This window comes from Triticum aestivum, chromosome 2D, assembly GCF_018294505.1.
Source record: "Triticum aestivum cultivar Chinese Spring chromosome 2D, IWGSC CS RefSeq v2.1, whole genome shotgun sequence".
NCBI classification, from domain to species: domain Eukaryota; kingdom Viridiplantae; phylum Streptophyta; class Magnoliopsida; order Poales; family Poaceae; genus Triticum; species Triticum aestivum.
Genome location: NC_057799.1, coordinates 604,336,645 through 604,350,686, shown reverse-complemented (window position 1 = coordinate 604,350,686; position 14,042 = coordinate 604,336,645). Strand labels below are relative to the sequence as shown.

General features: G+C 48.0%; 1 protein-coding gene across 1 annotated transcript; it reads left to right on the top strand.

Moving 5' to 3' along the window:
- The first annotated feature begins 5,883 nt into the window (after positions 1-5,883).
- LOC123050335 (endonuclease 4) lies at positions 5,884-8,345 on the top strand. The gene is made up of 8 exons (XM_044473149.1): positions 5,884-6,092; positions 6,201-6,372; positions 7,115-7,207; positions 7,291-7,433; positions 7,540-7,632; positions 7,707-7,774; positions 7,864-7,934; positions 8,020-8,345. The coding sequence occupies exons 1-8, from the start codon at positions 5,979-5,981 to the stop codon at positions 8,142-8,144; spliced, it is 879 nt and encodes a 292-aa protein (XP_044329084.1). The 5' UTR covers positions 5,884-5,978; the 3' UTR covers positions 8,145-8,345.
- Positions 8,346-14,042: the final 5,697 nt, after the last annotated feature.

Genomic DNA, 14,042 nt, shown 5'->3' with positions numbered 1-14,042 from the left:
GGCATCATCCCGTCTACTGCGCACAACCTCTCAAGTGTTTTACCAATTGGATCGTAGAGACCAACCTTCCTTCCGGTGCACAACATTATCCTGCCATCCTTGGAATCAATAGACAACGGAACCACAATATTCGAACGAAGAGAGTAGTCGGGCCATGCTTTCAAACATATGGTGTATGCTCTGTCCCACTGATCATGCTCCTGCTTCCATATCTGTAACTCATCCTCCATCGAATCTGCAAGAACAACACACAACGTTCCCTGAAGCTCTGTCACAAAGCCATGCCTACGACCATTGTCGCACCATTTTGCAACGTGTGAGGGGCAGGGGATGGTGTCATATCCATTTCTGGCAATGTCAAACGCCACTATGACCTGTTCATTGCTCGGACCAAGCAAAGGATCGCTCATCCAGTAAAATACCCCATCCACATAGGCTGGTGGCATGTCATTCACTGGAAGTGGCGGGTTGGAGATACCGTGTAGGTACCAACTGCTGCGCTGCCATACTGAGCATGTCCAGCGATAATTGCGAGATCTGAAGTCCTTACGCTGATAAGAAATGAATATAGCTATATGCTCCTGATTCAACGGATTGAAACCCAAGCCAATGTTCTTATTGCCCATTGAAAAGGCAGAGTTTTGTATACCATCATTGGGCCTTTCCCATGATGTATGCACATATGACCCTGGGTCGGAAGGGATCCTGTAGTAGTAACCTGTGCAAGGGTTGTAAAGATAATCTTCTTCTGCAGTGCTTACCACGTTCAAGCCATGACAGGGCTTGGAGCAAACCACCTTGGTCTCCAATCGTGCACCTTCGCTAGACCTGGATCCTTCAGAAAGCCATTTCTTCAGCGGGGTGAACCGGAAGGGTGCCTGTTGGGTGCCCTTGCCCACGAGCATGATCTTTGGCCCCTCGTCCATTTTCTTATGCATTTCCAAGTATGAGCGCGTAAAGACCTCGCCCTCAACCAGTCTGCGCCACTGGCTGCAGACAGTTTTGAACCGTGTGACAGATTTAGCAGGGAGCCGGAGCAAGATCTCCTTGACAGCCTTACCCACGGGAGATGACCATGACATCTCCTCATTTGTTCTATGGACAGGAGCAAGACTTTCCTTGAATAAGCAGAGATGGAGAGAAGACGACTCGGCTTGATAGCCTAGGTTTGTATCCTCGACCGAGAAAATGGTTTCGGTGGTTCCGGACGTGGCATCCCAAGCATGCACCTCGTGTTGCGCCGTGCCAATGATGATCTTCTTCCCCGACCTATCATTGCCCGTAACACCAAGGACTCGGACAACCTGAGGCTCAATACGAATTGCTTCGAGCTCGATAAGAACCTCTCTTGTTGTCTGCGCCGACAAATCGATGCGATAATCCAGGGACCAGTCGCCAGAGGTAGAGCCCTGCAGCAGCTTCCATATCTCCAGTATGCTAGGTGAATCAGCACGAAGGTCGCGGGCCATGCATAGGTGGCCGTCAAGCTCCACCAAGTGTGAATTTCTTGACGTTATGAAAGGTGGCGGCTGGACCCATCCGAAAGCCTCCTCTGTGATGGAGAAGGACATGATGGACATGGTTTTCTGAACCAGTGGAAGCATAAGCCAGTGAAGAAAACCATTCACGAACACCGGCGGCAGCCTGTCGAGATCAGCATTTGCAAGGGCAGCTTGAGCAGCTTGGGAGGACGGCACTCCTCCGGCAGCAGGCGTCCACTGGTCACCACGCCTTCCTCCAACTCCAAGAGTGTATGTCTCGCATTTGGTAAGGAGCCTGCTGTCCCTAAGCTGCTTGTCGTAGCACGAGTGCAGGAACAGCCTCACAACCTTGTACTCGTTGGTCCGCGGATCAAACCCCAGTCCGGCGCTGGACCTCGGCGCGTCGGGGCAAGGCGGCAGCCGCGTGACCGCCCTGGTGGCCACGTTGAGCACGTAGTAGGCCGTCGGGACGGCGTCGTACAGGAGGCTGAGGCCCCGGCACTGCGCGGCCACCGGGCCGACGAAGTTGCCCCGCACCTCGTCGAGGGTGAGGATCACGTCCGCGCTGGGGCCCGACGGCGAGCAGGAATAGATCGCCGTGGAATTGTATCCCGCGGTGTGTGCGACGAAGAGCAGCCTGGGTGGAGCCGGGGCGGCGTCAGCGTCGGCGTCGACCTTGGCCGTGTGGAGCGTGCAGAACTGGTGGCTCGAGAGGTGCGCCGCCCAGGAGCGGCACACGGCGCGGAAGCGGAGGAGGGACTTGACCGGCAGCCGCAGAAGCACCTCCGTCATGATCTCGTCCGGCAGTGATGCCGCCGGCAGCGCGCTGCTGGACGGCATGGTGCCCGTCTTGGGATACTGGCTTGTGGTGCTTGATGTTGGCGTGCAATCGGGGGGAGCCAGGTGGTGGCTATATAGCAGACGAGAACGTACGCCTTCTAGATCGACTCGGATGAGAAAAAGGAATCGGACAAGCACGATCGAGGAGTAGACCATTGCATGGTATACGTTCTCACCATACCGGCCAGGTCCGATCTGGTTCCTCCAGTGGTGCACGAATAGGCTGGCACATTAGCACGTACTACAAACCTTTTTCTATGAAATATCAAAATGAATCATTCTTATTTTAAAAAAATCATAAACTACTGTAAAAAGGAAAATGATATAAATCACCCGGCGGATCGTAGCGTGCCGCTTTCTCTGCGCGCCACGTGCCCCATGGCCACCACTACTAGTTTTTGCAACCGGTCTGTTGTTGCAATCTCCCTGATCATAACAATGGCTCTGTTGCATGATCTGGATCCTTGAGACAAGTCGGCTCTCGTGCTCCTGCCAAGCTCCCGTTGAGTCCGCCGCCTCCCCGCGCTGCTCCAACTGCCCCAAGCTCCTGTCGAGTCACCGCCTCCTCGTGTTTGCTCCGACTGCCGCCATCGGTGCTCGCCGCTGACTAGCACGTGTGCGGATGAGCTTCTCTGGCAAGCTACGCGTTGTTGCAAGGCGTGCAACCAGAGAGACTAAGCTCCCCCGTCAAGTTGTCGCCACCCCGTGTTGCTCCGACCGCCGCCACCGTCAGTTGACGTCGGCAAGCACGCGGACGAGCTTCTCCGACAAGCTGCACGCAACTACCACTAGAATGCTCTCTGCAACATGTCTGACGTTGTAAAAAGTTTTCTGTAACATAAGCTCTGTTGCAAAAATTACGGTAGAAAACGGTCAACAACGTTTTCTGCAACACATCCTCTATTGTAAATATTTTCTGCAATATTACCTTTGTTGCAAAGTTTTCTGTAACACAAGCTCTGTTGCAAAAATTATGGTAGAAAATGGTAAACAACGTTTTCTGCAACACATCCTTTGTTGTAAAATATTTTCTGCAACGTCCCTTTGGGGAGGAGCGCCAAACCTTATTTGGCGCCATAAGCGCCACTTCTAGGGGCGTGTTTGGTTGCAGTAGTGAACAGTAGCTGCATTGCATACACATCTCAATCCAACCTGGTTGAGCAAAAACAGCCCCAAATGCGTCATCTACAAGTTGTTTGGTTGCGTGCATCTAGGGTCCCTGCATTAGGTAATACGCAAGTGCACTTTGTTTGGTTGCCTGCATTGGCCCAAGCGGCACATGAACACGGTGTTTGGTTGCACGCATGAGGTATGATTAAGAGATAGCACTTGCACTTAGCACACAGGGTTAAGAGCTAGCAGAGGGAGGGTGAGAAGAAATGCAGTGTGAGCCGGACAATGGCGACTGCGGTGGATAGTGGCCGTGGCGCCGTGTCCGACATGACGAGCATGGAGTCGTGGACGAGCGACCCCGTTAGCGGCACGACGAGCGACACCGTCGGCGAACTAGTTGCGGTGCTCACGCAAAGACAGTCGACAGAGGAGGAGAATGCAGTGCTCGCGCCATGGTATCGTCAGCGCAGTGGACGAGAGAGGAGGCCAAGATGATCGACCCCATCGGCGGCGCTGCGAACTGCAGTGTGCACGGAGACAGAGGACACAAGAAAGCAGTGTGCACGTCATTGCAGCGTCAGTGCAGTAGGAAGACGACAGAGAGTAGGCCGAGATGAGCGACACCGGAAACGACTCTAGTGTAGTAGGACGTGGGCAAGGAGATCAAGGGGAAGGGCGTCGGCGTCGAGAGGGACGAATAGGAGGGCTCTGAGCAGAGGACAGAGGAGCTCGACATGGCGGCGGCAGTGCAGTAGGCTGCTGTTCAAAGAGAGATGAAGCTACGATCGTCGAAACCAAAAATTTACAACACAAATGTTATGCAGAACTGCGAGATTAGGCTACTGGTTAAAGGAAATTTCAAACGATCGATCGTGCACGATGAATCTGATAAAATTCGTCCAGAATAGCTTCAAACGGGAAGACGAAACTAAGAACTTACGACCAACGAAACTACGAACCGATCGCCTCAATGGAACCGTAGCATCGAGGTGCATCTTTTTCGTGTAGAGCTTACCTCGAATCGAAGCACCGTTGTGTAGATCGGAAGGGACTAGGAAGAACAGAATTAGAGAGAAGGTTACTGGAGGTAGGAGAAGATAAGCACGCACAGGCTGCATACCAGCTTGTATCCCTCCCATCTCCTCTCGTGCAAGTGGCCCACCATGTGCGCTCGCCTCAGCCTGGCTCGCTAGAAACTGTCGATCTGAGCGTTTTCAGCGAGCCAGGCCCAAGTGTGCTTTAAGGTTCGTGCCATGCGGGCCGCACAATAAACGCAGGCAACCAAACAGACCACTTTCTTCCCGCGCGGGCCAGGTTGGGCCATATGCAGGCAACCAAACACGGCATAGGTGTCTTCGCTAACGGGCACACACTCCTACGTACTCACAATTTTGGTTTTGTGAACCTTCTAGAAAGCTTTCAAACAAGTTTTTTGCTGGGTTTTGCTCGGGCTTTCTTCCTTTTTTTTTAAAGCAGTGAACCTTTTTTCGAATTCAAGATTTTTTTATCAAAATTAGAAAGCTTTAAACTCTGTTTTTTTTCAAATTTATAAACATTTTGTTTCAAATGCATGATTTTTTTAAATTCATAAAAAAATCTGAAATTCATGAACATCTTATAAGTTCACAAACATTGTTTACTTTGTGAAATTTTGAAATCCACGAATGTATTGAAATTCATGAACATATTTTTTTACAAATTTGTGAACATTTCTAAATTTTGTGGGAACGAGCCGCGTAGGGTGGGGGTCGCCAAGACTATATCTCATTTGTACCGAGCAGTTGTGTCTTAGATTAATGAAATCATCACAAACACCTCGTTAGATGAAAACATTGTCTCCCACTGAAATAACATTCCACCTTTATAAGACTCCAAAGCGTCAAATCTGCATTTAGTCCCTGAATGGACTGACAGTATCACTGCCCTCCGGCCATTTAACCACAAGTTGGTTGTATTTGCTTTTTTTTTTTTTTTTTGCTGAATGCTAAAGTTGGACACCATGTCGAGATCTCCACCTGCCTATTTGTTTACTGCCCACTGTCGTTCAACTGGACAAAAGACAGCATGGTCATAACTGCAACCAAATTCGACGTGCAACTGGGCAATGGGCACCTCTGACCGAAAACGGCAATCGAGTGCAAGCCGACAGCACATGGCTTTTAAGACCTTATCCTGAAATCTCTTGTTTAAGATATATAGGCGCCCGCGTGCACGCATGCTCTGTAGTTCAGATCGGAGCAGAGTGCTCGTTGGTACTATTGGACACGAACACGTGCGTTCACGCGAACCACAGTAAACTGCAGTCATCGTGTCCCGAGCAACGATCGAGCTCGCAAGCTTCACGTGCTCCAGCCAGTTAACAATCTCCTCCGGCTGTTTCACAATTCCACCGCGGATCACGATGCGGAGACTGGATTAATTAGCCCGTGGGCGGTTGTATAAACGAGTAGGTGTGCGGCACAGGCATGAGTACACAGGAAGCAAGCGACAGTGCGCACAGTGCCGCAACACGCAAAGAGAGAGAGAGCCAAGCTAGGGAAAGGGATGGGGTTCCTCCTGCTGCTTCACGTCCTCCTGGCCGCGACGGCGGCGGCGAGGGCTCCGGCGGCGCGGGCGTGGGGCGAGGAGGGCCACTTCATGACCTGCAAGATCGCCGAGGTACGTACGCCAACCACCGGACCAGCTCTAGTGGTCAATGGTCAGTCCTATCTGATTTTTCTTGGGTGAAGTGAATAATGGCGGGGCTGAGGTCGATTCCCCGTGCAGGGCTTTCTGACGAGCGAGGCGTCGGCGGCGGTGAAGGAGCTCCTGCCGTCGTGGGCCAACGGCGAGCTCGCGGCGGCGTGCTCGTGGCCGGACGCCGTGCGGCGCCAGATGCCGTGGTCCAGCTCCCTGCACTTCGCCGACACCCCCGGCGACTGCAAGTTCAGCTATGCCAGTACGTGCTCGATGCTGCTCCCACTGTCCTACATCGATACACTCTGAAGTCAGATATGGCGGGAAGGTGTGGGGCGGCCCCGCGGAGCGATTCCGCCCGCAGATATGGCCGGAATCGCCGGCGGCGGGCGGGCGGGCGGAAGCAAGGGCGGGCGGCGGCGGAAGGAAGGGGGAAAAGAGCATGGGCTGAAATGTCCCTCCCGCCAACTGCTTCTCTGTGATGCAGGGCACTGCAGCCGCGAGGGGGAAACCCGCGTTTTCCCGGGTTGGGGCCGGAAATTTGCCGCGCCCCCTAAAATTTTTTGCGGGCCGGGGCGGGATGCAGGATCTGGTCGGACAGGCTTTCCAGCCCGCACCCGCATTTTGACGGTTATTTTACGGGTCGGTGGCCGATGCGAGGTCTGCTAGAGTTGCTCTAAAGGCCTGTTTAGTTCCTCTCCGCTCCCAGAGCGGAGGAAACTGCAGCTTATTTTCACAGAGCAGCTCAAACCGAGCTCCTGGAGCTCCGCGGAGTGGAGCGGACGGGAGTGGAGCGGACGGGAGAGATTCCGAACAGGCCGTAATAGTAGTTGAAAAGTATTAGTATTTCCACTTCTTGTCGCCCGTTCTCTCTCTGGTTCCAGCGGCAAGGAGCCAAGAGTGTGTACCAGAATCTTGCGTCTGCTACAGAAGCAAAGCAAAATTTGTTGAACGAGACACGCCACTGACTGATATACCCTCTCTATCTGAACTGAACTGAACAGGGGACTGCCACGGCACGAAAGGGGAGAAGGACATGTGCGTGGTGGGAGGCATCAACAACTACACCGCCGCGCTCCAGGACTCCTCAAGCCCGTGTAAGCATATGTACTTACTGAAACCTACTGACAGAGCACACAACAACTTTGGCTCACTGCGCATGGCATGGTATATCATTCAGATAACCGGACGGAGAGCCTGCTGTTCCTGTCGCACTTCCTGGGCGACATCCACCAGCCCATGCACTGCGGCCGCACCGCCGACCTCGGCGGCAACACCATCCTCGTCCACTGGTACAACACGACCAAGACCAACCTTCACAAGGTACGTGCGCTACCGCTCCGCTCCGCAGTGCAATCAACCAGCGCTCAGTTGGAGCCACGCATTGCTCTTCTCTGTTGTTCCCCTGTCTAACATTACCATGGTTCAGGTGTGGGATGTGAACGTCATCGAAACGGCCCTCAACAGGTTCTACAAGGACGATCTGAGCACCATGATCAACGCCATCAAGCTCAACCTTACTGTAAGCTTATTGCTTCAGGCTTAATCCTTCATTAACCTTGAGTTTTGATTGAGTTTCTTTTCTTTTTCCAACAGAACGAGTGGTGTAAAGAAGAGAACCAGTGGGCGGCGTGCTATCCTCGAACGACAACTTGCGCTGACAAGTAATTAAGCTCATCATAGCAAAGCAATCTGCCCGAATCTAATGAAAGCTGCCGCTCTGAGTCTTCAGAAGCTGATGAATGAAATGCAGGTACGCCGAGGAGAGCGCGGAGCTGTCGTGCCCCGCGTACGTGGGCGCTGAGCAAGGATCCAACTTGGAAGGTAAGTAGTGATGAACAATTTATGGTTTCTATAGAACAAGTGTGGTCGATCAGTCGTTTTGGGACTAAACTGCCTATGCTTGCAGATGAGTACTTCTTCTCGGCGCTGCCGGTCGTCGAGAAGAGGATTGCCCAGGGAGGCGTCAGGCTGGCGGCGATCCTCAACCGGATCTTCAGCGGGAAGAACAACAGCAGGATTCAGAGCAGCTAAGGTCCATTAGACGAAACTAACGAATGAGATTGTGCAAGGGGTTAGCCCACGTTATGAACGAGAATAAGATTATCATGTAGTACGTCTGACCATGTTGACTTCATACTATGTACAGTATGTGCGTTGGTCAGTGCGTACTTCTGCGATCAAATCCAGTACTTCCTGAATGTGTTGAAATAAATTAATCAGTTTTAGAAGTCACTAGTGACAGCGAATATGTGCACTGAAGTACAGTTATCAGACACTACAACAGGCAGCTGGAGGAACACATACAAGCGCGGGAGGTCTACGGCGCCTCCATGGTCCTAAGACCACAGGAGACAAGGTAGATCGACGACGGCGCCGGCGGGAGGCATGAAAAAGCCTAGAGCTTGGGTGCCCTTGCGTACTTTGACGACCAAAAAGTAGGAACTGAGTGCAGTGCGGGGTTTGGAAACATGCAAAATAAGTACTACCTCTGTACAATCTAAATTGCATAACGAAAAAATTTCATGCTTCGTAATGTGCAGGCCACCCAATTTCACATTCTGAGCCTAGAATTACAAAAAAGAATATGTGCAAACCTGTACATTAACGGCTATGGCTCGCTCTCAGCCTTCTTCTTTACGCTGGCTATGGCTCGCTCTCAGCCTTCTTCTCTCTCTGTCACCTAAGATGTACGCAGGACTCACAAACCTGTCGATCCCCCATATCTCGACAAAACCTTCGATCCCTTACCTATGGCTAATATAAATTTACTAGCACATGAGTTATTTAGTACTTTTTTTGCAGGGGACAAGTACTGGAATACCTAATTAAGTGATTAGCGCTTGTAGTTGTACATGTAAGAATCTTTTTGACAATTTTTTTTCATAACTAATCATGTTGCTATTGTCAAATTTGATTAGTATGGTATCCACCAAAACCGAACAATAGAATTATGTTATAACATATTAACCAAATTATCAACACAATATTTACCAAATAACCATATTTAATGAACCGTACTAACCAAATTAACCGAACACCTAGGGCTACAAATAATGACAAAATCTGCACACAATTTACACAGAAATTACACTTTATATAATATGCAAAAATAAGCACATAATAGTGGAAGTTTATTAGAAAAGAAGTTTTCTAAGAATGAATGAATTAGTGGCATTGGTAATACCTTGTAAGAAAGAAAGAAAGAAAATAAGGATTAGATTTCCACATGATTTATGCAAAATTGTGAGTTTAAATAATATGAAAGAGTAAGAAAAATAATGTGTATTTTCACAACAAACAAAGTTAGTAAGAAGGAATGAATTAGTGGCATTGTTAGAAAATTAAATACAAACTAAAACAAAATCAAAATAAACTTTTTTTCTAATTAAGAATGAATTATTGGGATTGGTATTACCTTCTAAGAAGAAATAAAATTTAAATATTTTAAATAATAATGACAAAAATTGTACACAATTTACACAAAAATTGCACTTTTTTATAATATGCAAGTATAAGCATGTAATAGTGGAGTTTCACGAGAAAGAAATTTCCTAAGAAATAATTAATTAATGGCATTGGTATTAACATTAAAGAAGAAAGAAAATACAAAGTAAAACAAATAATGAATATTTTTGCACACACAAAAGTTACATTTATAAAATATGCAAGTATACGGAAATAATAGTGGATTTTTTTGCAAAAATTAAGTTTCCTAAAAAGAAAAGAATTAGTGGCATTTGTATTACCATTAACAAATAAAGAAATATAAAATAAAAAACAAAATCAAAATCAAATTAGTTTTTTCTAAGAAAGAATGAATTCGTAGCAATGGTATTACCTTTTAAGAAGAAACAAAAAGAAATAAAAAATAAATCAAAATATGATGTTTTTGAAGGAAGAATGAATTAGTGGTATTGGTATTACCCTTTAAGAAGAAATAAAATGAAATAAAAATCAAAACAAAATCAAATAATTAAATTTTCTTTAGGAAGAATGAGTTAGTTGCAATACCCTTTAATAAGAAAGAAGATGAAATAAAAACTAAAAAATAACAATGAAATTTTCTAAGTAAGAATGAATTAGTGACAGTGGTATAACCCTTTAAGAAAAAGAAACCAAAAAACATAACGAAAAACTTTGCACACAATTTATACACATGCGTTTTTTTATAATACACATGAATAAACATATAATAGTGAAATGTTCGCAAAAAGGAAGTTTCATAAGAAGAAATGTATTAGTGGTATTGGTATGACCCTTAAAGAACAAAGAAAATGAGGTAAGAAAAAAAATCAAAATAATAATGTTTTCTAAGTAAGAATAAAATAATTAATACACCTATTGTGTAACATTTGCATGAATACATTGACACTCACCTAACATTCAAAAAAGTACCCATAAGAAAAAATACTAAAAAGTAAAAAAAAAGGAGCAAAAATGCATGAAAATAGGAAAACCAAAAATAAAACAAAGGAAGAGAGGGAAGGGTTGAGTCGTTAGATGGGCTAAATAGAGCTAGCCCAGCCGTACAGCTAACTCAGCTTCAACCCATGAAGGTGTTGGGAAACGTACAGTACTAGGGAAAAGCCTAGCAGTAGCGCGGGTATTAGGTGTATCAGTAGCGCGGGCTCCCGCGCTACTGATACGACACTACAGCTAACCTGTAGCAATAACACGTGTTGGCCCGCACTACTGCTATACATGTGTAGTAGTAGCGAGCTTCACAGCAACGCGCTACTGCTAATAGCTGCAGCGCTACTGGTAAGGGCGCGCTGCTGCTAACTTTACTCCCCTCGCTACTGCTAGTTTTATTAGTTTCTGATTTTTTTTCTTGCATATTTGTTTCGTATTTGAATAGGCTTTGTACAATAATCTTTAGCACATACAAATGTCATCATCATAATCATCATCCAACACAAAGTGGCCTCTCGTCATCATCTCGAAAATAGCGATACAAGTCTCAGATACTTGCAACTACATCGCATCAATCTAAACAATGATATACGCAAGAAGAGCTATCACTATGAGTGAGAGCAGAACTATGCAGTACATGAGCCGGCGGTTATTGAGTCCTCTCTCGTGCTAGCGTGAACCTCAAGTAACCAGCTTTTGCTTCTTGTCTTCTTTTGAAGCCTTTATGGCTGGCGCCCGAGACCCCCTCCACTTGCGCCTGACACTCAGGCCACTCGTCGTACACTCTCGGAACCTTCCCTTTGTACACGACATAGCACTGCTTCTTCGCCATCAAGAATCTAGGTACCTGTTAGAGATGCATCTTCATCAAGAAAATGTACAATCATATGCAACAAAATATACTTGAGCAATACCAAAAAGAAAGGGTTAGCAACTAGATGCAACATATAGTAAACATACAAATAATCAACTCAGTTTCATCATACGCAAACTAATTAACTAGAGGTATACAGGTCATCGTACCCAAACTAACAAAGTAGCGTTACGCAAGTTCGGTAGGGACCGTGGACATCACAAAGTTTCATCACTACAGAAATTATACAAGTTCAACCGACACATATCATCATCATCAGCATCGTAAATCACTAGAAGTTCCATCCTTCTATACCATCGAGGATGGACCCTAGCTTTTTGAACGGCGTGAGGTCCTGACGTTGCATGCCTATGCGAGTTCGGACGTCAGCTCGCGATATAGGGCCGTGGTGGAACATCCCCTTCTCTTCGACGACTTCTTTCATGATGATCGTCGCAATGTCCCTCTGGATGCAAAAGAAGTCATCTCTAAGTTTATAATCCGCTTCTCCATGAGATTCTACCCACTTGCGGATATGATCATCGTTTCTGCTTGTCATGCGAAGCTTTTAGTGATCCGTTCTGAACTCCATCATGAGATGGAGGAGGTAGAATCCATCGTTCAGCAGATTACATCAGCCACTATTGGACATGGATGCAGCAGAAGTTAGTTTTATGCGAGAAACCCGTCTTCTTGTGCCTTTGTTTCCTGATCTGCAGGTGGCCACCCCTCAAGCTGAAGCCTTGGAGAGCATCATCTAGAATATTCATTACGTGGGTGTAGTCCTTCTTCTCGTAGTTTCTGGTAGGGTCGAAATACACAGCGTGGGAGACTCGCGGGTAAAGAACGATAACGATGGCGCGCCCGTTGCTGTGGGGAAAAACACCTCGAATTATTCTCCATACGAGCGAGAAGGAATGATTGAAATGTGCGAAAGGGTTTTCCAGCACTGACTTACTTTGGATGATAAGGCAGGAGGACAATTTCCTGGTCCTTATTCTATACCATGAAGTTTCAAGGTACTCCCTAGCAGTTTTACGCTCAAAGTCGTCGAGACTCATGAAGGACTCGTGCATGTAGTATGGATCCACCACACAGATTTGCGAGACTTCTTCTCTCTTCATGACGGAGATCATATGTAGCGCAAAAAGGCGGACGATTGTAAAATCGAGCCGCCTTGTCAGAAACATCTCGAAGATATGGTCAAACTGCAGGAAGAACACCTCCGCGGGCCGTGTGTCGACGTAGCACTTCCCCTCAGGCACACGAGTCGCCTATGTCGGATATCCTGTATCATTCGAGGCTAGTAGGCTTTTCTCAGTCGACAACACATGGTCGTGCAGTCTCCTGAGATTCCCTGATATTGCCTCCAGCGGTTTCGGCGGTAGCATCGGCTCGCCCGTGACATGAAACATGGCTGCACCTTTGACAGGTAGACGCTCTTCAAAATCCGCCGTCTGGCTGCTATGTGCTCTGGCTTGTTTGTAGGCAGCTGAGCCTATCTTCCCCGGTCTCTTGGGTTGACCTTCCAGACGCTTCCTTAACCCCTGCCACAGTGTTGTCAGGCTAAGCACTGTACGACCCCCGACTAGTTGAGCCTGTGTTGAGGCGGCATCTTCAGGCGTGTCCTGTGAGGATTGCATGAAGAGAGACTTCTTGCAATCCCTACTAGGACGTTCCTGCCCGTGCAGATCATTCATATCCTCATTAGCATGCTGATAGCCCGAGTCGTCATATGGCTGACTCATCATATCTAAGTCACCATCATAGGCGCCTGTATTGAGGAACCGAAGAGGGTCCTCCTCCATATCATCATCCATTCCTTGTTCTACGGGGGCGATTACATCAGCCACTATTGGACCCCCTTCATCACGTCGTCCGCCCCTCTCACCTAGCACTAAAGGCGATGGTAATTGCGTAGGCGGGGTGGTGGTGTCCATACCTGCTTGTTGATGTGTGGTTATTGGTGTGCTCTCGGCCGGCTCCAGACGAAGAAGATTCTTCGGCCATAGAAGCACCCAACCCTTGCAGCTTCCAATCCGCAGCGGGGTCTCGTTGTCCTCTCCACCTAGCCGTACTGGAGGAGGCAAATCCTCGTGCCCCGATTTCACACTTGACAAGGTAACCCTGAAGTGCCCATCGGGCATCGGCTGGCCGTGGAACGTGAGTTCCAAGGGCTTCGTTATCACCCCCTTTTCCACGTCCAACTTCTGGCCTTTGATCAAGTAGAGTATGGTGCACGGGGTTTCGTCGGCCCGCAAACACATGTCTGCGGTGTAAAACATCTGAAAGGCAACGAAAATGGAATATTCTAGATAAATGTTGGTGCGACATGTAATTACCGTGAGGGCGTCGAGCTCAGCCAAAGATGAAGGCCCGCCTAGCGCGCCAGAGACTGAGGACGGGCTGCTATGAGCGGGTGCAGGTGCGGGATCAGGCCCGGTTGCATGAGCATGTGATGGTGCGGTGATGTTGTTCACCGAGTTGCTCCGACGAAACTGGGCATGGGAAAATCATGTACCGTCTTGTCTAGATTTTCCTTCGTCCAGTTGATGATAGTCGGGATCAAGTTAGTAGCGAAATCATTTCTGCAGGCTGCTTTTTTCGAGTCCTCAGCTGATTTTTTTTCTCGAACGCAAGCTTCACCTTCTCGTCGATGTCCG